A 25,344-nucleotide genomic window follows, 5' to 3' on the forward strand; every position below is an offset into this window, starting at 1 on the left:
ATTGGTACAGCCGGCTGATGAATGGTGGGAGAGAATTTTTGGCATCTCTCGCACTTTCTGACAAGGTCCAGAGCGTCTCGCCTCAAAGTTGGCCAGTACAGGCCTCTCAACAGTACTTTGATGGCGAGGGCTTTGCCCCCCAAGTGTTCTCCACAAATTCCTTCGTGGGTTTCCTGTAGAGTGTATGCGGCATTGCTTGCCCGGAGGCATTTCAGGTACGGAAGGGTGTACGGCCTTTTGTACAGGCTCTCACCATCTAGGGAAAACCTTGCTGCTCTCTGTATCACTTTTCAGGCTTCCTTCTTTCCTTCAGGAAGCTTCCCACTACGCAGGTAATCACTGATCTCGTCCATCCAGCATGGCTCGCGCTCGACCTACATTATTTCCACGGCCTCATTATCAATGCTGGACTTCTTCAGAAACTCCATACATATACTTCCGAGAGCGGTGTAACCGGACGTTGCTAGTTTGGACAGCACATCTGCTTTTGCGTTTTCCGTTCTAGGGATTCTGATGACCTCGAAGCTTTTGAACTTGCCGGCTAGCTGGCAGACCTTGGAAAGATACTTAATCATGCGCTTGTCGCGGGCCTCGTAGACTCCTTGGATCTGGTTTGCGACCAATTGGGAGTTGCAATACGCCTTCAGCCTTTCAGCACGGGTTTGGGCTGCCAAGTTCATTCCGGCGATGAGAGCCTCATATTCTGCCTCATTGTTGGACGCGCGGAATCCGAACCTCAGGGCATAGTCCAGAACAAAGTTTTCAGGCCCGGTAAGGATCAGGCCGGCCCCACAGCCAGTCTTACTCAAAGATCCATCCACATATACTTCCCAGTACGGCCCATCGGACGGCGAATTCTGGTCTGCTGGTTTGTGGATGCTTTCCGTTCTTATAGGTTCAGTTTCAACTCCTTCTCGCTCCCCGGATGTGGTCATCTCTTCAACTACCGGAGTTTGGACGGCTTCGGGCGCGATGCTTTGCCGGGGGATGGTGCACTCAGCTACGGAGTCTGCTAGGACTTGGGCTTTTATCGCCGGCCTGGGCATATATTGGATATCGAATTCGTTCAGTTCCACTGCCCACTTCACAAGTCGCCCTGAGGTGTCCGGCCTGTGGAGAACCTGTCTGAGTGATTGATCGGTTAAGACTTTTATTGTGAGGGCTTGAAAATACGGCCTTAGTTTTCTGGCCACCATGATGAGAGCATAGGCCAACTTTTTTACTCGCTGGTACCTGATCTCAGGATCATGTAGGACCTTGCTAACATAGTAGATTGGTTTCTACTGGTTGTGCTCTTCTCGAATTAGCACGGCCGCCAGTGCCAAAGGACTTACTGATAGGTACAGGAGTAGCTCTTCTCCCGGTTCCAGTTTAGTCAGCAACGGTGGGGAGGATAAGTACTGCTTGAGCTCCTCAAATGCAACTTGACACTCCGGTGTCCATGGTGCTGTTTTGATTCCCTTTACTACGTTGAAGAAAGGCAAGCATCTTTCTGCAGATTTTGAGACAAAGCGTCCCAGTGCGGCAATCATTCCGGTTAACCGCTGCACCTCTCTAATAGTCTTTGGTGGAGTGAGCTCCACTACCGCCTTGATCTTCTCCGGGTTTGCTTCTATTCCTGGTTGGCTCACCATGAACCCCAGGAATTTTCCAACGCCAACACCGAAAGTACATTTTTTCGAGTTAAGTTTCATGTTATGCTCCTTTAGGACCTAGAATGTCTCTTTCAGGTCCGAAACATGATCTTTCGCGCTCTGGATCTTGACCAGCATATCATCCACGTATACTTCCATGTTGCGCCCAATCTGTTCTCTGAAGAGCTTGTTTACAAGCTTCTGGTATGTTGCTCCGGCATTTTTCAGACCGAAGGGCATAATACAGTAACAGTAGGTTCCCTAGTCCGTCACAAAGGATGTTTTCGGTATATCTTATTCATACATTCTGATCTGATTGTATCCGGAAAAGGCATCCATGAAGCTCAGAACTTCGTGACCAGCGATGGCGTCTATCAATCGATCGATCTTTGGGAGTTGATAGATGTCCTTGGGACAGGCTTTGTTTAGGTCGGTGAAGTCGACGCATGTCCTCCACTTCCCGTTGGCTTTCTTTACCAGGACCACATTCGCCAGCCAGTCCGGATATTGAATTTCTCGAATAAAGTCAGCCCTCAAGAGCCTCTCCACTTCTTCCTTGATCACCTGGCACCTCTCCAAGGCGAAGTGTCTCCTCTTTTGCTTCACAGGTCTGCAGGTGGGGTCAACATCGAGTATGTGCATGCTGATCTCTGGATCTATGCCAGGCATGTCTGCGGGAGCCCATGCGAAGACGTCTGTGTTGTCCTGAAGAAATTGGGTGAGGTTCTGCCTTGTCTACTATCTAAGGAGGAGCCGATTTGAATGACCTTCTCGCTATCGCTTTCGTACAGAGGAATGAAGATGAGGTATTCGGCTGGTTCATTCACCTGGGCTTCGTCTCTCAGATCAAGTAGCTCAATCGGCAACGATTCTGATGCATTTTTGCCTTTGAGTGCCATGGCATAGCACTCCCTGGACTGTGGTTGATCTCCTCTGACTTCTCACAAGCCATTTAGCGTTATAAAATTCATTTTCTAGTGATATGCTGAGGCAACGGCCCGGATGAGGTTCTGGCCGGGTTGTCCCAAGATAGCGTTATAGACCGAAGTGGCCCTCACTACCAGGAAGTTGACCATTATGAAAGCTTGACAGGGCGATTCCTCTACGAGGACTGGGAGTTCAATCTGCCCTTCCACTTTAACAATTTCCCCTGAGAAACTGAACAAATTGGAGTTCGCCGGCTTCAAGCGGTCATCTCTTATCATCATCTGGCTAAAAGCATGGTAGTAGAGTATGTCAGCCAAACTCCCGTTATCGACAAGGATTTTCTTTAACTCCCGGTTAGCGACGAGCATAGTTATGACCAGGGCGTCGTCATGGGGCAATATCAAGTTGTCGAGATCTGCATCTGAGAATGAGATCTCATTCTCTATCTTCATCTTTTTGCTGCCTGTGTGCACGGCATTGACTCTGCGCGCATAGGCCTTTCGAGCGCTTGATGATGTACCTCCGGCGGCTGGTCCCCCCATAATGGTGTTTATGACCCCATTAGGATAGGATCGGCACACCTCGAGCCGTGAGCTTGCCAGGGGAAGAGATTTGTTCCGTACAGGAGACGGCGGGGGTCGTCGAGGGCTTTGGCCATGAGGGCTTCTCCCCCTGCGCTCTCTTTCGTCGCTGTTATTTTTAACATACATTTTCAAGTACCCCCGATTGATCAGCAGCTCGATTTCTTCCTTGAGGTGCCAGCACTCATCGGTGTCGTGTCCGTGGTCCCTATGGAACCGACAATACTTCGACTTGTCTCTCTTCTTTCCTTTTGAGATCATTCTGGCCGGCCACCTCACGAATTCTTCTCCCTTGATTGCGGCCAATATGTGTTTTCTAGAGGTGTTGAGGGGGGTGTAATTTTCTTCCCTCCTCTGGGGGGATCTCTCTCTCCTTGGGGCCGTATCATCCCTACGCTGCTTGGTAGGGTTCTTTTCTTCAGAGGTTCTCCTCCAATTTGAATCTAAGGGAGCGAGTGTTTCCTCCACGGATATGTACTCCTCGGCCCCCGCCATCAGATCTGCCAGTGAGTGCGGATTTCGGCGGGCAACTGCTAGCCGGAAGTCGTTGGATTTGGTGCCCGCGAGGAGCGCATTTGTGGCGAATAAAGGATCCAAGTTTGGTACCTAGAGGGCCTCCCTGTTGAAACGGCTCACGAATGTTTTTAGAGGTTCGTTATCCTCCTGCCGCAGAGCCATTAGGGATACTGTTGTTTTCCTTGGCCTCTGACTGCTCATGAAATGGCGGACCAGATCGTCCCCAAAGTCGTCGAAGTTGCTGATGGAGTTTGGCTTAATCCGCGAGTACCAGTCTCGTGCCGCACCCGTTAGGGTGGTGGGGAAGGCCCTGCAAAGAAAGCCATCAGAAGTGCCGTAGAGGAGCATCATTATTCGAAACGTCTCCAGATGGTCGACCGGGTCAGTGGTTCCATCATATTGCGGAACAGGTGGCATTTTGAACCCTTTGGGCGCCTGCGCGTTCATAACATTATCTGTGAACGGTGGTCTGCTCGAGAATGTCTTCGAAGTAGGCCTGTCTTGATCTTTCGCCAGTTCTTCTATTCGATGGTCTATTTCTTCGATCTTTCTCAGCATCGGATCGGCCACCTTATTCACTTGGTATACATACCTATTTTTCTCCACTGAAGGGCTCGCCGCAGAGCTAGAGTGACTTTCCGAACTCCTTCGATGATGCCGGGATCTTTCCCGCTGCGCACGGTCCTCCTTGGCTCGGTGCCTCTGCACGGAGCGAGATCGTGACCTCCAGCGGTGGTGAGGCTCTGTATGGGCATGCCTGGTTCTCGAATGATGTACTCGCCTTGTGGAGTGGTGGGTCCGGTCCCTGCTGGGAGGTGCCGGGTCCCCCTGTGGGCACTCGACTTTTCCTGCGCAGGTCGAGGAGCCTCTGGAGGATGCTGGGGAGGCGCTTTAATCAGGTTTTGATATTGACTAACAAGAGTAGTCATTTGTTGAAAGAGAGTTTGGATTTGTTCAGGAGTAGGAGCAGGGTTCAGATGCTCCGAATGAGCCGGACTCTGTTCTGCTATTGCTGAAGGAGCCACTATCTGTGAGGCCATTCGTTCGCTCTGAATCCTTCGAGGCGCCTCGGCTCGGGCTGTCCGGGCAGTAAGTACCCGGGCACTCCTCCGTCTTGCCATTTTATAAAGGGGATTTGAACAGCTTTTAGTTTAGAGTCCCATGGATGGCGCCAATCTGTTATGCCCAAAATTGGTAACAGATACGGCAGTGACGAAAGAGCTGATCTGGCAAGCCCAATGGCCTGAGCTGAAGGAACTAAGCCATGCACAAGAGCACACAAGGTCAAAAGACCAACCCGGAGTCCTTGCTCCGGACGGGCCCTTCGACACTCAAGTCAGTATGAGTAGAAGTGCAGAGCCAGAACTTTAAAAGTGGAAGTTCAGAAGTTATTACCCTCTTCTTTGAGCCTTAGGAGGCCTTTTATAGAGAGAGCCCTGGGTGGTTGAATTACCTACCCCAGGACAGGTGTTGGCCCATTTGTGGGTTTAGGTTTACCTGCTCTTGGCGGATTACCAGACTACCCTGGGCAAGTGCCAAATTCGTGGTGGGCCCTTTAAGGGCCACGTGTCGACAACTAATTGGTCGTAGCTTTTCATAACCCATCAGGACCTTTCAATTTTCTATGGAAAATGTAGCTGGAACAAAAATGGAAGGAAATGGGAAGGATGAGAGATGGAAAGTGGTGGAAAACGATCCTAAAATGGAAAGTCAAGTATCATGTGAAGTAGCCCCTTATATTTTATCCAACAGCAGCTTCTTAGAAAGTTGGTTGTTGTGGGCAAGGGTTTAAATTTCAGTTTCGGGGTCAATTTCGGTCCTCACCGAAACCGAAATTTCAGCTGAAATCCCATAATTTCGTCCGAAAATCTATAGCGGGCGCTCGAAATATCGTTTTTTGGGCTGAAATTTCGGTAATGTGGCTGAAATTCTGTAAATGAATAAAAAATTAATATTTTATGTTAAATTGGCGAAATTTTGTACGTTTTGGGAATTTCAGATTTCGGTTGTTTCGGATTTCAATAAGTTGGCTGTGGGTTGCTGTTGGATCAAAATATCAAGGTGGCACGGCACGGATAAGTGTGAGGTGAGGCACGGCACGGCACGGCCCAAGGCCAGCGGCCCGTATCGGTTAGGCACGGCCCGCATCACTGTAGCTATTGGCGCCGTGCTGGCACAGCCTGTGTTTTGCCATGCCTTGCCGGCCCCGGGCCGGCACGGCCCATTTGCCACCTTGAATCAAATATCAAGGGCAGTACTGCCCACACAAGACTTGACCATCGAGCACCATATAAAAACTCTTGGGAGATCAGGCCACGATTCAAATCATTCTCTTTCCGTTTTTTTCTACCTCAGTTGGTTTCCTTCTCTTTCATTTCCGTCTTTGTAACTAGTAACAGGTACGACTTTAAAAGATTGCAGCGCACAATTTCAATCAATCTCTCTCTTCCAACCACCATTACTATTTCTATTTCTGACCCGGGAAAGGTAGACGTCTTTAGGCACAACTCTCTCTCTCTCTCTACTTGTTGATCTTTTGCAAATGCACGGCAAGATAAGTCGCCATTAACTCGAAGGTCTCCAAAGTCATGTTTCTTGGAAATGATAAAACTCTCACGACTTCTTGACATTTTACGAATGCACGGCACTATAATGCGCCACTATAATGCACGGCACCATAAGACAAAAATACACTAGAGGGACTGTCCCAAGTAAAATAGGGGTGACTATATCACTTCAATTTTAAGATCTTTGAAAAGGTGGCCCCATAGTAGTTTTTAAAAAACAATACTTGCATCTATCCTAACCCTCCAATTAATCTATTGAAGGATGGCACCATATATAAACCTCTACTAGGATCATCCTATGGAGATGATTTTATCGCAAAGGCCTATTTGCACTGGGCCCAAGAAATGAACGTTTGGATATTCGAAGAAGCTGGGTCCCAAAGAATTTTATAATAAATATGCATCATGGGACAACTTAAATGATGGGTGGCCCACTCCATAGGATCATCTAAGCAGGATTTTAAAAAATAAAATAAATTACGCTTTTATGTGGAGTTGGCACATAGGTTATGTTTTAAAGAGAAATTATATGATGGGTGGCTGTACAAACCCGTATTTTTTAAAATGCATAGTACGATCCACTCCATCGGATGATCTAAACCATCCATTTGTTGGGCCACAACGTAAATAGGTTTTGCCCCAAAAATCATTTACATATAATGATCCAAACCCTCGGATCTATTGAAGTTTCCATAATGTCAAGTCTATCTATAGATTGGATGGTTAAGGTCATCCAACAAATGGACGGTTCGGATCATCCTATGTAGCGGGCCCTACTTTTAAAAAAATATGGGTTTGTATGACTATGACCACCCATCATATAATTTATCATATTTGAGAAAATCTACACACGTGGTCATCATCTTTTGGGGGAGAGAGATGTCAACGTCAACAGCCTGTATGCGGAGAAATACTGACTATGCTGGTTGTCGGCTTACAAGCCGGTAAAAAGGGGCGAATACGTTTTTGCAGGGGGCGAATTTATCAGCGCCGGTTTTTAGTGTTAGGCAAAATCCGTTTTCAACTGCCATCGCTGATTCTAGTCGTTTTTAACGGTAGGCACCCGTCTTTGAACTTTACGTGGGCAATGTTTTGAACGACTGGATACAGCGTTGTTGGACTTTGGGTCTACTAATAAGCTCATTTTGAAGGGCAGTGAAACCTGTATCTAAATACACTAAACAAACTAAAAGACTGTTTTGTTTCACATGTTGTGTTAGAGAATTTCAAAATAAAATAGTTTTGAAAAAGGTTTTTTTATTTTAAAAAGGCGCATTTTTAAAGAGGTGAACATTGCTCGTGGGAAGACTAAAAGGCACACCAAAGTTACTGCGCCCTAGCTTTGATACCACTTGTTGGGACCCGGGTAGAACTCGCCCTCAAAAGCTAGTCATTAAGGGGAGGGAACCCACTCCCTTATAAGCCCATCCACATTGTTACACTTTTCCGATGTGGGATTATTTTGCTTTCACGTGAAACCCCCAACAATATTCTCTAACACCTAGCCCTAGGTTTAGGGTTTCAGTGAAGCATATAAAAGCCACACGATCCCACTCCTTGGCAACTGTTAAAAAAATGTATAATTCCTAAACATTGGAGTTTGGAAGACATCGGACTCACGGTTGAATAGGGAGTGGATCAAAAGTGGTAAGCACTTTGATTTCTGTAGGTTGGCGATTCAATCTCCAGATCCAACAATTCGTTGAAAAGAGAGCTCATATCCCTCAAAATGTCAAAAAAAGGAGTGGAATTGACCAATTGCCGTGACTTTTCAAACGAAATCCCATTTTGGAAGTGCTTTCCTTTTCTTTGGTGGGTAGCACAGCTCTCCTATAAAAACACAAGTGAGATATTGTATGGCATATAACGAAGTCCTTTCTCTTCTTATGAGTTTTACATTCATACGACTTCTTTGCTGCACACATACTTATTCTCACATTGGTTCTACAACTGATAGACATTATGGGTTTCTATCTTATGTTCTCAGTTGTGCTGGCTCTCCTTTCCGCCTCACAGAAAAGCCTGTTCCTTGTAGAATCTGCCCAGTTCAACACTCTTACAGACAAGGAGGCATTACTTTCGTTTAAGGCTTTTTTAAAAACCGATCCTTCCAACATCTTATCGTCATGGAATGAAAACTCTAGTCCTTGCAATTGGACCGGAGTTTGGTGCAACAATATCAGGCAGAGAGTCTCTGCCATTGATTTGCGTGGCCTCGGATTAGTGGGCTCCATTAGTCCCTACATTGGAAATCTCTCTTTCCTCCATTCCCTTCACCTTCAAAACAACCAACTCACGGGCTTTCTCCCGGACAGGATCACTGATCTAATTCGACTACAGGTCCTAAATTTGAGCTCCAACAACATCGAAGGTTCTCTTCCTCTTAACATAAGCAGGTGTCTCGAACTCACGGTCCTCGATGTGACCGCGAATATGATCTCAGGACAAATTCCTCCAGACCTCGTGCTTCTTCCAAAGCTGCAAGTACTGAGTTTGAGTAGTGTTAGGCCTAAAATCGGTAACAGGTTATGGTAGGGCTGGGTGGTCCGGGCTAACGAGCCACGGCTGAATGGCTGGTTGAGTCCTGCGCTGCACAGAGTACAGACAAGAAAGAAAAGGGTCAGAGGACCAACCCGGAGTGATACTCCGGACGGGCGCTTCGACACTCAAGTCAGTATGAGCAGGAGTGTAGAGCAATGTCAGAGCAAAAAGCTTAGAGTTTTGGTTCTCAGATTTTCAGGACCCTCACCTTAGCACAAGTGAAGGCTATTTATAGTGATTCTGAGCCACCTGTCTAGGACAGGTGGTAGTTGTGAGCCAGGTGGTGGCCTCTGTATGGACCAGGTTTCATACCTAAGGAGGGCAGGTGGAGGTCCCTGATTGGTCCAGGTGTCACACCTAGTGGAGACAGGTGTTGGCCTTCCAACGGTCCTTGTGAGGGCCACGTGCCAGAAGCTAATTGGATGCTGAGTTCGGACCCCTCAGTGCTGAGTCCGGATTGCTGAGTCCGGATTCCCTCAGTGCTGAGTCCGGACCCTATCAGTTGCCCCCTGGTTCTTCAAGCCATGAAAGTGGCTAGAAGAAGCAAAGAGAAGGTAAAGACAGCGTCGGGCCAGCCTTAAGACCTCCAGGCAGCTGAGGCCGGGCTCAGACTCAGCTAGGAGAAATAGTGGCTGGACAGGAGACTCCTGGCGCCCTGGCCTGGCCTTGGCGTTTGGCCTGAAGGAGTACGGCCGGGCAGAAGGCATTCGACTATCCAGCACGGCTGAATTTTTGACCAGAGGCCTGGGCGGCCAGGGGTCCTAGACGTCCTTGGTTCAGGAAGTCATGTGGTCCTGCTCGGCTAAGGCTGTGAACGGCCAGCCGGGCAGGTCTTTGCTGGTGAAACCTTTTGTCGCCTAGCGCTTTTGTCGCCTAGCGAGCGCGCCATATCCTGTCCGGACAGCCGGACAGGTCTTTTGTCTCCCGAATTATCCTGTCCGGACGGCCGGACAGGTCTTTGTCTTTTGAATTATCCTGTCCGGACAGCCGGACAGGTCTTTTGTCGTCTAGCGAACGCGCCATATCCTGTCCGGACAGCCGGACAGGTCTTTTGTCGCCTAGCGCTTTTGTCGTCTAGCGAACGCGCCATATCCTGTCCGGACAGCCGGACAGGTCTTTTGTCGCCTAACGCTTTTGTCGTCTAGCGAACGCGCCATATCCTGTCCGGACAGCCGGACAGGTCTTTTGTCGCCCGAATTATCCTGTCCGGACGGCCGGACAGGTCTTTGTCTTTTGAATTATCCTGTCCGGACAGCCGGACAGGTCTTTGTCTTTTGAATTATCCTGTCCGGACAGCCGGACAGGTCTTTTGTCGCCTAGCGAACGCGCAATATCCTGTCCGGACAGCCGGACAGGTCTTTGTCTTTTGAATTATCCTGTCCGGACAACCGGACAGGTCTTTTGTCGCCTAGCGCTTTTGTCGCCTAGCGAACGCGCCATATCCTGTCCGGACAGCCGGACAGGTCTTTGTCTTTTGAATTATCCTGTCCGGACAACCGGACAGGTCTTTTGTCGCCTAGCGAACGCGCCATATCCTGTCCGGACAGCCGGACAGGTCTTTTGTCGCCTAGCGCTTTTGTCGTCTAGCGAACGCGTCATATCCTGTCCGGACAGCCGGACAGGTCTTTGTCTTTCGAATGCACCATATCCTGTCCGGAAAGCCGGACAGGTCTTTTGTCTTCTGGCGCTTTGGGACCTGTGCCTTGTATTTAATGCAGGCGGCGCATTTAATGCGAGCTGCGCATTTAATGCGGAAGGCGACGTGGCGCACTCCGGCTGGCGGAAATGGGCGGGATTTTTCCCGCTCTTCCCAGCTTCTCTATAAATACAGGAGTTTACTCTTCATTTCTTACTTTTCATCTTTTACTCTCCTCCTCTTCTGTTCGGCTGCTCAAGTTTTCTGCCCGCTTCGGATCAGTGAGCCCGGAGGTCCTCGTCCAACACTCCAGTTCGGTAATCTTTTTCAGCTTTTAGCCTTTCTTTTCTTTTTTTTCCTTTTTATGTCTAGCACTAGTTCGGAGACGGACTCCAGTTCAAAGGAGTCCGGTTCGACCAGTACCGCATCGGGGTCCGAGGCATCGGAGAGGGCGGTTCCAGCCTCACCTATAGTGGAGGCCGGTGTTGAGGGCGAAGAGCTAGTGATCATAATAGACGAGGAGAACGGTGAGGAAATGAGTGTGGACTTAGACACAATCCCGGCCTGTGGGGACGGACCGGATCGGGTAGAAACCAGCGACGATGATGAGGACGTCGAAGCGGCAGTCCCTCAATCGTCGCGCATGCCAGTCGAGGTGATAGCGGAGGCACAGATGGAAGCCAACCCGCAGTATAACATCGGGGCCCTATACGAGGTGAACCATCTGTGGTCGAACAGGCTTCAGATCGTCAGGGACAAATACTGTATTCCTAGCCGGTACATTCTGAGGGCGGCTGTCGAAGGGGATCGGGCCAGCAACGATAGTGCAGACCTCTGCGTGTATGAGGAGGCCTTCCGGGCCGGGCTTAGGCTCCCCTTCCACCCCTTCTTTGCGGATGCACTGAATTACTATGGGCTGGCAGTTACACAGGTCGTCCCGAACTCTTGGAGGACACTGATCGGCTTCTTGTACCTTCTTGAAGTCCGGCTCCGTAGGAACCCCACCGTGCCCGTCTTCAGGATGTGTGCGCACCTGAAGAGGCATAAGGACGGCGGCTGGATCTACATTAGCCAGAGGCCTGAAATGAAAATGATCACTGGGATACCTTCTTCCATTCACACATGGAAGAACAGGTTCTTCTATGTAAAGGACACCGCGCCGGGCTCGCAGTGGCCGTTCTCATTACAATGGAGAACGCCGGACACTCGCCGCCTTAGTAAAAAACCAGCTCTCGAAGACTATGACCATATGACCTTCGCTCTGATCAAAGAAGAGCTCAAGCGAGGTCCAGTTCACTGCTCAGAGTTCGAAGAAGAGGCCGAGCTGGTCGCACTCGGGGTCAGTCGTGCGACGCCGGCACGTACGTAGATACTATAGGATAGCATTTATTTTTCTGAAGTATTTTTCAACTTTCATATTGCTGACTGCGCTCCGTTCTCTTTTGCAGAAATGGTGAAGCAGATGTCCCTTTTGGACAGAATCAAGCAGTCTTCGGGCGCGTCCCCAGCGCAGGAGCAGCCCCAAACAAAGGGCAAGAAGAGGAAGGTGCCGGAGTCGACCCCGCCGATGGTCGCGCTGGCTAAGCCTCTTAAAAGCAGCCGGGCGACGCATAAGCTTGCCCTATCGAGCCGGGCAGACACCACGGGTCAGAGCTCCAAGTCCGGAGCGGCGACAGGGTCAAAGCACGGCGGGGCCGTACTGGGTATGCCGGCTACTGCATCGGTTGGAGGCGACAACGTCTTCCGCCCGAACTGGGCCGTGCAGAAAACGGACACCGGCCTGGGGGATACCCGGGTGGCCGCAGAGTTGATGTACAAGGGTGTCCTCGCCCGCGACCGGTTAGCAGTCGAAAAAGAGGTGCCGGAGACCTGTGAAGCGGCAATCAGCTCCGCCCTCTATCAACTCCAGGTCTACTCAAGGGATATGGCCAAGAAGCGATATCTCTTCTCGGAGACGATCACAAGGATCGAGTCCGAAAAGGCCCAGCTCCAGAAGGAGAACGGCGAGCTCAATGAAGCCGTCCAGATCAAAGAGGCCGAGCTCAACAGCTTACAGGACGAACTGCAGAGGGTCAAAAACCAGGCCGTGCAGGATCTCCTGAGTGCGGCTGAGAGGGCCGGAAGGAAGGAAAAGGCGGCCGTGGAGAAGGCCGTGAAGGAAACTGAGGAGAGGAAGGAGGCCCAGCACTTCGACTTAGGCCTCCAGGCCTACAGGGCGGGTTTCCTTCTCTGCTCCGAGCAGGTGAAGAAGATTCACCCCGACATCTCCTTGGACGGGCTAACCGTCCCGTATGCACCTCCAGAGGATGAGGAAAATGAGGAGGAAGACGAACCGGACTCCTCCCGGCCTATTGAGGTGGATGCGGAGGTGACTGTGGCCGCCGTCTCCTCGGCGGAGGGTGGCGAGCTCGCAGCCCTCACTCCCGCAGGGGTCGTCACCGAGGTGGTGGCCGACGAGGAGGCCTGAGCAGCAGCCTTCTTTCTTTTTTGTTTGCACAGTCGGTAACGCCTATTCTTTGTAAGCCAGCTCGGCGAAGAGAGCAATTTTGTAATACGAATATGAATACTGAATACAAATACATTTTTTGTTCAACTGTCTGTACAGCATTCTTATTTTTTTGTACGTATTATTTCTGTGCTGCATCGAGAACCGAGCTGGGAATATTTGAAGTTGGTTTCCACTGCGGGCATCCTGGCTGGAACTGGTCTCCAAGCCACTAGGATGAGCCGGAGTGCACCACTGCTGCTCGTCTTAAGTCTGAGAGAACCGAGCTGGAAGCTTGGTACTCAAACACTTAGGAAATATTCGGAGGTGGTTTCCACTGCGGGCGTCCTGGCTGGAACTGATCTCCAAGCCACTAGGATGAGCCGGAGTGCACCACTGCTGCTCGTCCTAAGTCTGCGAGAACCGAGCTGGAAGCTTGGTACTCAAACACTTAGGAAATATTTGAAGGTGGTTTCCACCGCGGGCGTCCTGGCTGGAACTGATCTCCAAGCCACTAGGATGAGCCGGAGTGCACCACTGCTGCTCGTCCTAAGTCTGCGAGAACCGAGCTGGAAGCTTGGTACTCAAACACTTAGGAAATATTTGAAGGTGGTTTCCACTGCGGGCGTCCTGGCTGGAACTGATCTCCAAGCCACTAGGATGAGCCGGAGTGCACCACTGCTGCTCGTCCTAAGTCTGCGAGAACCGAGCTGGAAGCTTGGTACTCAAACACTTAGGAAATATTTGAAGGTGGTTTCCACTGCGGGCGTCCTGGCTGGAACTGATCTCCAAGCCACTAGGATGAGCCGGAGTGCACCACTGCTGCTCGTCCTAAGTCTGCGAGAACCGAGCTGGAAGCTTGGTACTCAAACACTTAGGAAATATTTGAAGGTGGTTTCCACTGCGGGCGTCCTGGCTGGAACTGATCTCCAAGCCACTAGGATGAGCCGGAGTGCACCACTGCTGCTCGTCCTAAGTCTGCGAGAACCGAGCTGGAAGCTTGGTACTCAAACACTTAGGAAATATTTGAAGGTGGTTTCCACTGCGGGCGTCCTGGCTGGAACTGATCTCCAAGCCACTAGGATGAGCCGGAGTGCACCACTGCTGCTCGTCCTAAGTCTGCGAGAACCGAGCTGGAAGCTTGGTACTTAAACACTTAGGAAATATTTGAAGGTGGTTTCCACTGCGGGCGTCCTGGCTGGAACTGATCTCCAAGCCACTAGGATGAGCCGGAGTGCACCACTGCTGCTCGTCCTAAGTCTGCGAGAACCGAGCTGGAAGCTTGGTACTCAAACACTTAGGAAATATTTGAAGGTGGTTTCCACTGCGGGCGTCCTGGCTGGAACTGATCTCCAAGCCACTAGGATGAGCCGGAGTGCACCACTGCTGCTCGTCCTAAGTCTGCGAGAACCGAGCTGGAAGCTTGGTACTTAAACACTTAGGAAATATTTGAAGGTGGTTTCCACTGCGGGCGTCCTGGCTGGAACTGATCTCCAAGCCACTAGGATGAGCCGGAGTGCACCACTGCTGCTCGTCCTAAGTCTGCGAGAACCGAGCTGGAAGCTTGGTACTCAAACACTTAGGAAATATTTGAAGGTGGTTTCCACTGCGGGCGTCCTGGCTGGAACTGATCTCCAAGCCATTAGGATGAGCCGGAGTGCACCACTGCTGCTATATACTGATGTCTAAATGAGTTACTCAAAGAAGGACAATCATTTGGGAAAGTTATTTTATTCATTACAGAATTTGGATGATTACAACAGTTCTTTACAAGCCTATGAAGGCAAACAAAATTACTGATAGTAGATCCGAAGATTTCTAGAATTCCAAGCATGTGGCAGCATCTGTTCGTCGAGGGACTCTAACCGATAGCTTCCTGGGCGGATGACTTCCTTGACTCGGTACGGTCCTTCCCAGGTCGGAGAGAGCTTGCCCACGCTTCTTGGATGGGAAACGGAGGCTTTCCTCAGGACTAGGTGGCCTGCACGGAATTCTCTTGGTCGGATCTTGACGTCATGATATCTGGATATTTTCTGTTTATAGGCCGCCGCCCTGATTTGAGATTCCTCTCGGACTTCCTCAAGCAAGTCAAGGTTGGCACGGAGTCCGTCCCCATTGAGCTGCTCACTGAAATGGACGATCCTTGGGGAGGGGACGCCGATGTCAACCGGGATCACTGCTTCTGTTCCGAAGGAGAGATTGAAGGGTGACTCGCCTGTGGCCGTACGCGGAGTGGTCCGATACGCCCAGAGCACATGATACAGTTCGTCTGCCCAACGCCCTGCCTTGCCATCCAGTCTCTTCTTTATCCCCTGCAAGAGGGTCCTGTTCGTCACCTCTGTCTGCCCATTCGTCTGAGGATGTGCCACAGATGTGAATCTCTGCTCTATGTGCAGGTCAGAACAAAACTTTCGGAAGTTCCTCGAGTCGAACTGCTTGCCATTGTCCGTTATGAGGACCCGGGGGATTCCGAACCTGCACACCACTAATTTCCAGAAGAAGTTCTGTACATTCTGTTCAGTGATCTTGGCCAGAGGCTCTGCTTCTACCCATTTGGTGAAATAATCAATGGCGACAACGACGAACTCACGGCCTCCTGAGGCCGGCGGAAAGGGGCCCAGAATATCCATTCCCCATACTGCGAAGGGAAGAGGACTGATGATCGGGGCCATCGGAACGGGTGGCTGGTGGACGGCTGGAGAGAACTTCTGGCACTTCTCACACTTTTTCACAAGGCTCAGCGCGTCCTTCCTCAGCGTAGGCCAGTACAGACCTCTCAGGAGGATTTTAATGGCCAGGGCCTTGCCCCCGAGGTGCTCTCCGCAGATTCCTTCATGGGTTTCCTGCAGGGCTAACAAGGCATCACTGGGGCGAAGACACTTCAGATATGGGAGGGTATACGACCTCTTGTATAGAGTCTCGCCATCCAGTGAAAACCTCGCTGCCCTCTGCATGACCTTACGGGCCTCCTTTCTCTCTCCCGGGAGCTCTCCGCTGCGCAGATACCTGATTATCTCATCCATCCAGCACGGCTCATCGTCAATCTGCATCACCACGACGGAGTGGGCGTCGATACTGGACCTCTTCAGAAACTCCATGCGAATTTCCCTGAGGGCGGTGTAACCTGAGGCTGCGAGCTTTGATAGCACATCTGCCTTTACATTCTCTGCTCGGGGGATTCTGACGACCTCAAAGCTCTTGAAATAAACGGCCAGACTGCGAACCCTCCCCAGGTACTTGATCATTCGCTCTTCACGGGCTTCATATACTCCCTGGATCTGACAGACGACGAGCTGTGAATCGCAGTACGCCTTTAGCCTCTGAGCACGGGTCTGCACAGCAAGATTCATCCCGGCGATGAGCGCTTCATATTCTGCTTCATTATTGGACGCACGGAAACCGAACCTCAGGGCATAGTTCAGGACGAAGTCCTCTGGTCCAGTGAGAACTAGCCCTGCACCACACCCTGTCTTGTTCGATGACCCGTCCACATAAACTTCCCAGAGCGGCTCTTCATCAAAAACTGGGTGCGCGATGACGGTCTCAGGCCCGGGGGGCGGTGATGCTCTGGAAACGACCCGAGGCTCTGGCACGGCCAGCTCTGCTTCTGGAGATGGAACTGCTACTAGCCCGGGGTCTGGGTCCGGAACTGTGCACTCGGCTATGAAGTCAGCGAGGATCTGAGCTTTGATCGCCGGCCTGGGTAGGAACTTGATATCAAACTCACTGAGCTCCACGGCCCACTTGACAAGCCGGCCCGAAGTGTCTGGCCGGTGGAGGATCTGTCTGAGAGGCTGTCCTGTCAGGACCTTGATTGTGTGCGCCTGGAAGTACGGCCTTAGCTTCCGGGCCGCCGTAATGAGGGCGCACACGAGCTTCTCTACTCTCTGATATCTGGTCTCTGCATCATGGAGGACCTTGCTAACATAGTAGATCGGCTTTTGCTGATTAGATTCTTCTTTGATCAGTACCGCTGCAACCGCCAAGGGTCCCGCTGAGAGGTACAGAATCAGCTCTTCTCCTGGCTCCGGCGTGGACAACAAGGGAGGGGAGGACAAATACTTCTTCAGCTCCTCGAACGCTGCTTGACATTCCGGAGTCCAGGGCGCGGTTTTTATACCTTTGATCGCATTGAAGAAAGGGAGGCATCTCTCGGCGGATTTTGAAATAAACCGCCCCAGAGCTGCCACCAGCCCGGTCAGCCGCTGTACTTCTCTGATAGTGCTGGGAGGAGTCAGCTCCATTACCGCCTTGATCTTCTCCGGGTTCGCCTCTATTCCTCTCTGGCTTACCATGAAGCCCAGGAACTTGCCTGCTCCGACGCCAAACGTACATTTGGTCGGATTAAGCTTCATGTTGTGTTCCCTCAAGACTTGGAAGGCCTCTTCGAGGTCGGAGACGTGGCTGGAAGCACTTCTACTCTTCACTAGCATATCATCAACGTAGACCTCCATGTTCCGGCCAATCTGATTTCTGAACAGCTTGTTGACGAGACGCTGGTAAGTGGCTCCCGCATTCTTCAGTCCGAAAGGCATCACCCGATAGCAATACGTCCCCTGGTCGGTAACGAATGATGTCTTCGGGATGTCAGACTCGTACATTCTGATTTGATTGTATCCCGAGAAAGCATCCATGAAACTGAGCAGCTCGTGACCTGCTGTAGCGTCAATGAGCTGGTCTATTTTTGGAAGTGGGTAGCTGTCTTTTGGGCAGGCCTTGTTCAGGTCTGTGAAGTCTATACAGGTCCTCCACTTCCCGTTGGACTTTTTTACCATTACCACATTCGCGAGCCAGTCCGGATACTGGATCTCACGAATGAAATCGGCCTTCAAAAGCCTCTCCACCTCTTCTCTGATGGCTCTCCGTCTCTCCGGTGCAAAGTGTCTACGCTTCTGCTTCACGGGCTTGCAGGTCTGATCGACACCGAGCTCGTGGGTGCTAATCGACGGGTCAATGCCGGGCATGTCTGAAGGAGTCCAGGCAAAGACATCTGCATTGGCCCTGAGGAACTGAGCGAGATCCTGCTGCGCGGCCTCTGGCAGGGCAGAGCCGATCTGGACAACCCTCTGTTCATCATCGATGTTCAATTGAATAGAGATGAGGTCCTCTGCGGGCTGGTTGACTGTGACCTGCGCTTCGTCTCTCAGATCGTACAGCTCGATTGGAAGAGACTCAGACGCATTCTTCCCTCTCAGTGCTGCCGCATAGCATTGTCTTGATTGGGGCTGATCCCCTCTGACTTCACCTACGCCTCCTGGCGTAATGAACTTCATCTTCTGGTGATAAGCGGAGGGAATCGCTCGGAGGAGGTTCTGGCCGGGGCGTCCTAGAATGGCGTTATAGGCCGACTTGGCCTTAACCACCAGGAAGGTCACCATTGCGAAGGACTGGCGGGGCGGCTCCCCGATCAGGACTGGAAGCTCAATCTGCCCTTCGACCTTGACAACTTCTCCCGAGAACCCGAACAGATCTGAGTTGGCCGGCTTCAGACGGTCAGCTCCGATCATCATCTGTTCGAAGGCGTGGTAGTAGAGGATGTCGGCGGAGCTCCCGTTGTCGACCAGGATCTTCTTCATTTCCCAGTTCGCCACTAGCATTGTGACGACCAGGGCATCATCGTGCGGGAGGATCAGACCGTCAAGATCTGCCTCCGAGAAGGATATCTCATTTTCTGGCTCGGCCCTCTTGCTGCAGGCATGGACGGCGTTGACCTGCCGGGCATAGGTTCTGCGGGCCGATGAAGAGGTCCCTCCCGCGGTCGGCCCTCCTGAAATGGTACCAATAACACCATGAGGTTGGAGTTGAGGTTGAGGTACCTGAGGAGGGAGAACGGCCGGGGCTGGAGCCTGGATGCGGTCGCCCAGGGGTTGGGCGTCTCGAGGACTTCTGTCTCTGGGTCTCGGGTTGTCCTGGCGCTCCCTTCTGTTGTCGTTATTTTTTAAGTACCTCCCGAGGTACCCTCTGCTTATCAGCTGCTCGATTTCCTCCTTGAGATGAATGCAGGCGTTGGTGTCGTGGCCGTGGCTCTTATGGAACCGGCAATACCTGGACATGTCTTGGGTGCCTGCCTCCGACGTCTGCTTCTTCGGCCACCGGATGAAGTCTTCTTTCCGGATGGCTGCCAAAATTTGAGCCCTAGACGCGGTGAGGGGCGTGTAGCGCTCCCTCGTCGGGGGGCTCCTCTCCTTTCGAGGCCGGGGGGAGCTCCTTTCCTTCTGGGACGGACTGCTCTCCTTCCTCTGGGGTCTGTCATCCCTACGCTGCTTGGCGGGGTTCTTCTCCTCTGGTCTTCTCTTGCTGACGGAATCCAGGGCAGCGAGAGTCTCCTCGACGGAGATATACTCTTCCGCCCCGGTCATCAGATCTGCCAAGGACTGCGGATTTCGCCGGGCGACTGCTCTTCGGAAGTCGGTGGACCGGGCTCCGGCCAGAAGAGCATTCGTTGCCGCGGAGGGATCCAGGTTGGGTACCTGAAGGGCCTCCCTGTTGAACCGGCCAACGAACGCTTTTAAGGCCTCACCGTCTTCCTGCCTCAGGGCCATCAGTGAAGCCGTCGTCTTTCGAGGCCTTCTGCTGCTCATGAAATGCCGGGCCAAGTCGTCCCCGAAGTCGTCGAAATTGTCAACGGACTTGGGCTTGAGCCGTGAGTACCAATCTCTTGCGGCTCCGGTTAATGTGGTGGGGAGTGCCCTGCAAAGGAACCCGTCCGACGCCCCGTGGAGAAGCATCGTGGTCCTGAAGGTCTGCAGATGATCCACGGGATCGGTGGTCCCATCATACTGCGGGATCTGCGGCATCTTGAAGCCCAAGGGGACTGCCGCACCGAGTACCCGATCTGTGAAAGGGGGATTGCTACTAAAGATCCTTGAAGCAGGGCGGCCATGATCTCTAGCCAGCTCCTCGATTCTGTTATCGATCTTCTGGATTCTTAGTAACATCGGATCATCCCTCTGTTCGGCCAGACGGGCAGGTCTACTCCTTACGGCTGATGGGCTCCTTGCGGATCCGGACTGGCTGAGGGGACTCCTTCGCCGGTGCCGCGATCCCTCTCCGTGCATAGGGTCTCTCTTGCTGCCCCGCTTCTGCACAGAGGGAGATCGTGACCGGTGATGCTGTCGACGAGGCTCAGGACGCACGCTCCTGTCCCGCGACTGGTGGTCTCTTCGAGTGGAGTGACGAGTTTGGTCGCGGGGTGGAGACGCGCGTTCTCTGCGGGAGCTTTCTCCCCTCTGAACAGGTCGAGAAACCTCGACGGGGTGTTGCTGGAGTGCGGGAGCCGCATTCCTGAACTGCGCAACTACCGCGGTCATTTCCTGAAAAAGAGCCCTCATTTCCCTCGGGGTCGGGGTGGGATCTGAACGGTCCGAGTGGGGCGAAGTCCGCTCCACGGCCGCCCCGACCTCCACCTGTGAGGCCAGACGCTCACTTCGTCCTTCACGGGGGGCCGTAGCCCGGGTAGCCCGAGAAGTCGGAGGTGCTCGCTTGCCGGTCTGTCCTACCATTTTTATCTGGGTGAGATTTCGAACAGCTTTTTGTTGCGTGGTCCCACGGATGGCGCCAAATCTGTTAGGCCTAAAATCGGTAACAGGTTATGGTAGGGCTGGGTGGTCCGGGCTAACGAGCCACGGCTGAATGGCTGGTTGAGTCCTGCGCTGCACAGAGTACAGACAAGAAAGAAAAGGGTCAGAGGACCAACCCGGAGTGATACTCCGGACGGGCGCTTCGACACTCAAGTCAGTATGAGCAGGAGTGTAGAGCAATGTCAGAGCAAAAAGCTTAGAGTTTTGGTTCTCAGATTTTCAGGACCCTCACCTTAGCACAAGTGAAGGCTATTTATAGTGATTCTGAGCCACCTGTCTAGGACAGGTGGTAGTTGTGAGCCAGGTGGTGGCCTCTGTATGGACCAGGTTTCATACCTAAGGAGGGCAGGTGGAGGTCCCTGATTGGTCCAGGTGTCACACCTAGTGGAGACAGGTGTTGGCCTTCCAACGGTCCTTGTGAGGGCCACGTGCCAGAAGCTAATTGGATGCTGAGTTCGGACCCCTCAGTGCTGAGTCCGGATTGCTGAGTCCGGATTCCCTCAGTGCTGAGTCCGGACCCTATCAAGTAGCAATCAGCTAGTCGGTGTAATCCCACCGTCAATTGGAAACCTCACATCACTTACCACTCTAGAGTTGGCCACAAATTCTCTCCATGGAACAATACCGAGTGACTTAGGCCGTCTCCAAAATTTACAACACCTGCAGATCTCACTAAACAATCTCACTGGTACTCTTCCTATGGCACTGTACAACATCTCTTCCCTTGTTACATTTGCGTTTGCCTCAAACCAACTGTGGGGTGAATTTCCAAATGATTTCGCCCTCGAGCTTCCAAATTTGTTGTTATTTCATTCTTGCTTCAACAAATTCACGGGTGCAATTCCACAATCTCTGAACAATATCACCAAGATCCAAAGTATTAGAATGTCACACAATTTTCATGTTGGGTCGGTACCTGAAGGACTAGGAAATCTCCCCGAGCTCGTCCTATATAACATCGGGTTTAATCGGCTTTTCAGCTCAGGAGACCATGGCCTAAGTTTCATTACTTCGTTGACAAACAGCACCAAACTTGAATTCCTTGCCTTGGATGAAAATCTTTTCGAGGGAATGATACCAGACTCTGTTGGGAATCTCTCAAAGGGGCTCACAAGATTTTACATGGGAGAGAATCTGATCTACGGCGATATACCTGCCTCGATCGGCCGTCTGAGCAACCTGGCTTTGTTGAATTTGAGCTATAATTTCATCTCAGGAGAGATCCCTAAAGAAATAAGCCAACTTAAGTTACTTCAGAATTTAGATTTGGCCAGAAACAGGATCTCGGGCGTAATTCCCACATCCCTCGGAAACCTTTCCAAATTGAATGAACTTCAACTGTTTGGAAATGATTTGGAGGGGGGAATACCCACCAGCTTTGGGAACTACCAAAGTCTACTTTCATTAGATCTATCCAATAATAGACTCAATGGGACCATACCGAAGGAAGTGCTCAGCCTCACAAGTATGGCCTCTTTTCTCAACTTATCCAAGAATTCTCTTACAGGACCTCTGTCTGAAGAGGTTGGTAAATTGGAACAAGTTGCAGCTATCGACATCTCCGGCAATCGCCTATCAGGAACCATCCCCAACTCCGTTGGAGACTGTAAGAGCTTGCAGGATCTATTTATGGCTAATAACTTATTCTCAGGCCCTATTCCCAATACTCTTGGAGGTGTGAAAGGATTGCAGAATATAGACATGTCCATGAATCAGCTCTCGGGTGCAATTCCGGATGGTTTTCAGAAACTTCAAGCTCTTCAATCCTTGAACCTCTCCTTCAACAACCTAGAAGGACAAGTTCCGAATACTGGCATCTTTAGAAATCTATCACAAGTGCATCTTGAAGGCAATTCAAAGCTTTGCACATCTTCCATATGCGAGAATAGTAGAGTTCCATCATCTCATGGAAGAAGATCAGTCATACTTCTAATTGCCATCCCAACCGCAGGATTCATCATAGTGTGTTTTCTTGCGGGCTTGAAATTAGTTTTCTTTTCCAAAAGAAAACATGCAACAGAAATTGTAGAGACGCGAAAATCCTTCAAGGGGATACATCAGATGGTTTCTTATGAAGGGCTTCTTAGAGCAACAGGTTATTTTAATCCCACAAATCTAATCGGACAAGGGGGCTTTGGATCCGTCTACAAAGGAATTCTAACTGATGGAATGACTGTCGCAGTTAAGGTCTTCTACCTAATAAGAAATGGAGCTTCCAAGAGCTTTCTTGCGGAATGCGAAGCTCTGAAGAACATCCGACATCGTAATCTTGTTAAAGTGATCACATCATGCTCGACTGTTGACTTCAAAAACATAGATTTCCAGGCTCTGGTATATGAGTTTATGAGCAATGGGAGCTTAGAGGATTGGGTTCGTAAGAGAAGAAGGCATGAAGGTGGATATGGGCTGAGTACTATGGAGAGATTGAATATTGCCATTGATATTGCAAGTGCTATGGATTATCTCCATCATGACTGTGAAGCACCTGTTGTACATCGTGATCTTAAGCCAAGCAATGTGCTCTTGGACGAGGAGATGACTGCAAAGGTAGGGGACTTCGGGTTGGCGAAATTGCTGGTTGAAGAAGGCGTTGATCAGCAATACAAATCAACTACACATGGGCTCAAGGGGTCCATAGGTTATATACCTCCAGGTAAGTGGAACAATTGCAACATACTAGTAGTAACTTTCTTCTTAGTGGATTTATGCATGCAGGTAAAAATTTTAGGCCATGTTTGGCAATCATGAATTTTTTTTCTTGAAATATTAGTTTAACAAGGCCATGTTTGGTAACCATGAACTTTTTCCATGAAAAATTAGTTTATCGAGTGGTGAGGGGGCTAGGGAGGGTGGGACATGAAGAGATTTGAGATCGCATGACTTAGGTTCTGTTCGTTTAAGATTAAGACAACCAATTGTGAGTTCCAAACCGATTATTGGACTCAATTTCCTTTAAATTTTACCCCGATAATCGGTTTGGAACTCACAATGGGTTCTCATAAACTTAAGGCCATGTTCGTTTCAGATTGTGACAACCAATTGTGAGACCTCATGCGATTATTGGCTCAAAATTAAAAGAAATTTTTGGCCAGGAGGAGCTCATAATCGGCTGGTACAATATTATATGAACAGGTCTTAGCAGATAGTGGGAAATGGCTAAAAAGCAGAGAAAAAAAGATTAGAGCTTCACTTTTCACTTTTTTTCAACCTTTTCTCACCCACTCCTCACTCATACGCTCTCAAGTCTCCCCATCTCTCCAACTCCTCACTCATGCTTTCTCTCACCACTAGAAAAACTATAATACCATTTAAAAAAATTTCATGGAAGCCAATCATGGACTAAGTGTTGAGAGAGGGGAAGGGACTGTGGGTGAATTGAGAGGGCAGAGGTGAGGAGATGTGCGAAGTTGCTGAAAAATAAGGAAAATAAAACTCAATTTTTTAATAGAGTTTTTCTTTTCCCTGTTTCCGACAACTTCTCACCCATTCCTCACCCATGCCTGTTCAATTCTTTCCCTTTCCCTTCTCCTACCCTCCTTCCCTCTGTCACCACTTGATAAACTAATATTTCATCAAAATATATTTCATGGCTGCCAAACAGAGACTTGATGGAAAAAAAAATTCTGCTGTATATGGGTGGAGAAAGAGGGTGGAAAAGAGTTTGTTTGATTCCACAAACAACACACGAGATGCAACTTTTCTACTTATTCTTAACTTGATCTTACACTTTCTCTATGTTTCTAACATTTGGAGTTCCAACAGAGTATGGCTTGGGAGGTAAAGCGTCAACAAGAGGAGATGTTTACAGTTATGGGGTCATGCTGTTTGAGCTTTTCACTGGGAAAAGCCCAACGGACACTTTTTTCGTAGGAGATCTAAGCTTATACAGATGGGTACATTCAGCTTTCCCTAATAACATTCTAGATGTGTTGGACCTGGAACTTTTTCCAATTAATGATTTCATGTATAATGGCCAAACCGTGGGCACAAAAAAACATGAAGAATGCTTGGTTTCAATCCTCGATGTCGGTTTATGTTGTGCGGTCGATTCGCCTGAAGCACGCATCAGTATGAGAGACGTTCTCCACAAATTGAAGGGCATCAAAGACACACTCGTAAAACCTATTTAGTTTCGGTAAGCTCAAGTAATACCCCTGGAGAGCCCAACTCCAAGGAATGAGGGATATGTTAGCATTAAAAGTTGAAATATTAGTCTATGTATGAGTTTGCGTTTGTTTTTATTTCTCGTTACAATCTAAAGTTTTGAGTAGTTTGGAGGGGTTAAATATGGAATAAAGATTTGGATGCTTTTGTTGAAATTAGGAAAGTGACACCGACAGTTTGAGTGTTTACAGTAGCATTTCCAATTGGGAAGTGATATATCCGCCCCTTTTCCTTACATGGGACAGCCAACTCTAGTGAGCGTGGCAATCAGGCCCATTGAGTCATTCCCATGTGAACTAAATAAGTCCCTTTAAAGTCATAGATATACACATACTGAAATCCCGATAGGCAACCAAAGAGGTGGGTGAATTGGGTAATTAAAAATTTTCAACCTAATTAAATGTTATTTTGAAATCAACACAAGTTTAAATCTAAGCCTTGTTCAAATAATGATAAACATAAAGAAAGGTTAGATGTTACCAATCACCCAAGTATGAAGGAGAGAAAAGAGATAGGAGACGACGCAATCGTTTAGAGTGGTTCGGTCCCTTAAACTCAAAGACCTACTCCACTGCCTAAGTACTTCGTCTTTCCTTGGGATTTCTTCCACTAAAGTGAGATTCTGGACGCCGAATCTCCAAGCTTTACCATACCTTCACTCTTTCAAGGGAGCAAACCCTCTTTCACAAACCGCCTCCGAGGAACAACCTTTT

The 25,344-nt window shown here is 50.0% G+C and overlaps 2 protein-coding genes across 2 annotated transcripts; one reads left to right on the forward strand and one right to left on the reverse strand.

The window, feature by feature from the left end:
• Window positions 1-374: 374 nt before the first annotated feature.
• LOC143891079 (uncharacterized) lies at window positions 375-1,694 on the reverse strand. Its single transcript, XM_077395729.1, has 2 exons — window positions 1,345-1,694; window positions 375-1,233 (listed from the first exon to the last, which is right to left on the reverse strand). The coding sequence occupies exons 1-2, from the start codon at window positions 1,692-1,694 to the stop codon at window positions 375-377; spliced, it is 1,209 nt and encodes a 402-aa protein (XP_077251844.1).
• Window positions 1,695-8,116: 6,422 nt separating this feature from the next.
• On the forward strand, window positions 8,117-24,769 carry LOC143889951 (uncharacterized). Its single transcript, XM_077394364.1, has 4 exons — window positions 8,117-8,716; window positions 15,773-15,782; window positions 20,998-23,120; window positions 24,230-24,769. Exons 1-4 carry the CDS (start codon window positions 8,188-8,190, stop codon window positions 24,595-24,597), a joined length of 3,030 nt encoding a protein of 1,009 aa, XP_077250479.1. The 5' UTR covers window positions 8,117-8,187; the 3' UTR covers window positions 24,598-24,769.
• Window positions 24,770-25,344: the final 575 nt, after the last annotated feature.

Source organism: Tasmannia lanceolata, unplaced genomic scaffold (genome assembly GCF_043159265.1).
Source record: "Tasmannia lanceolata isolate RefF3 unplaced genomic scaffold, GAP_Taslan_0.1 ptg000013l, whole genome shotgun sequence".
Taxonomy (NCBI): Eukaryota; Viridiplantae; Streptophyta; class Magnoliopsida; order Canellales; family Winteraceae; genus Tasmannia; species Tasmannia lanceolata.

Bases quoted from the DNA above. Each gene is read 5' to 3' on its own strand.
- LOC143889951 (XM_077394364.1), top strand. From the start codon at position 8,188: ATGGGTTTCTATCTTATGTTCTCAGTTGTGCTGGCTCTCCTTTCCGCC. The intron at 23,121-24,229 runs GTAAGTGGAACA...GAGTTCCAACAG, and splicing joins CATAGGTTATATACCTCCAG to AGTATGGCTTGGGAGGTAAA.
- LOC143891079 (XM_077395729.1), bottom strand. From the start codon at position 1,694: ATGAAACTTAACTCGAAAAAATGTACTTTCGGTGTTGGCGTTGGAAAA. The intron at 1,234-1,344 runs GTACCTATCAGT...TCCTGAGATCAG, and splicing joins CCGGGAGAAGAGCTACTCCT to GTACCAGCGAGTAAAAAAGT.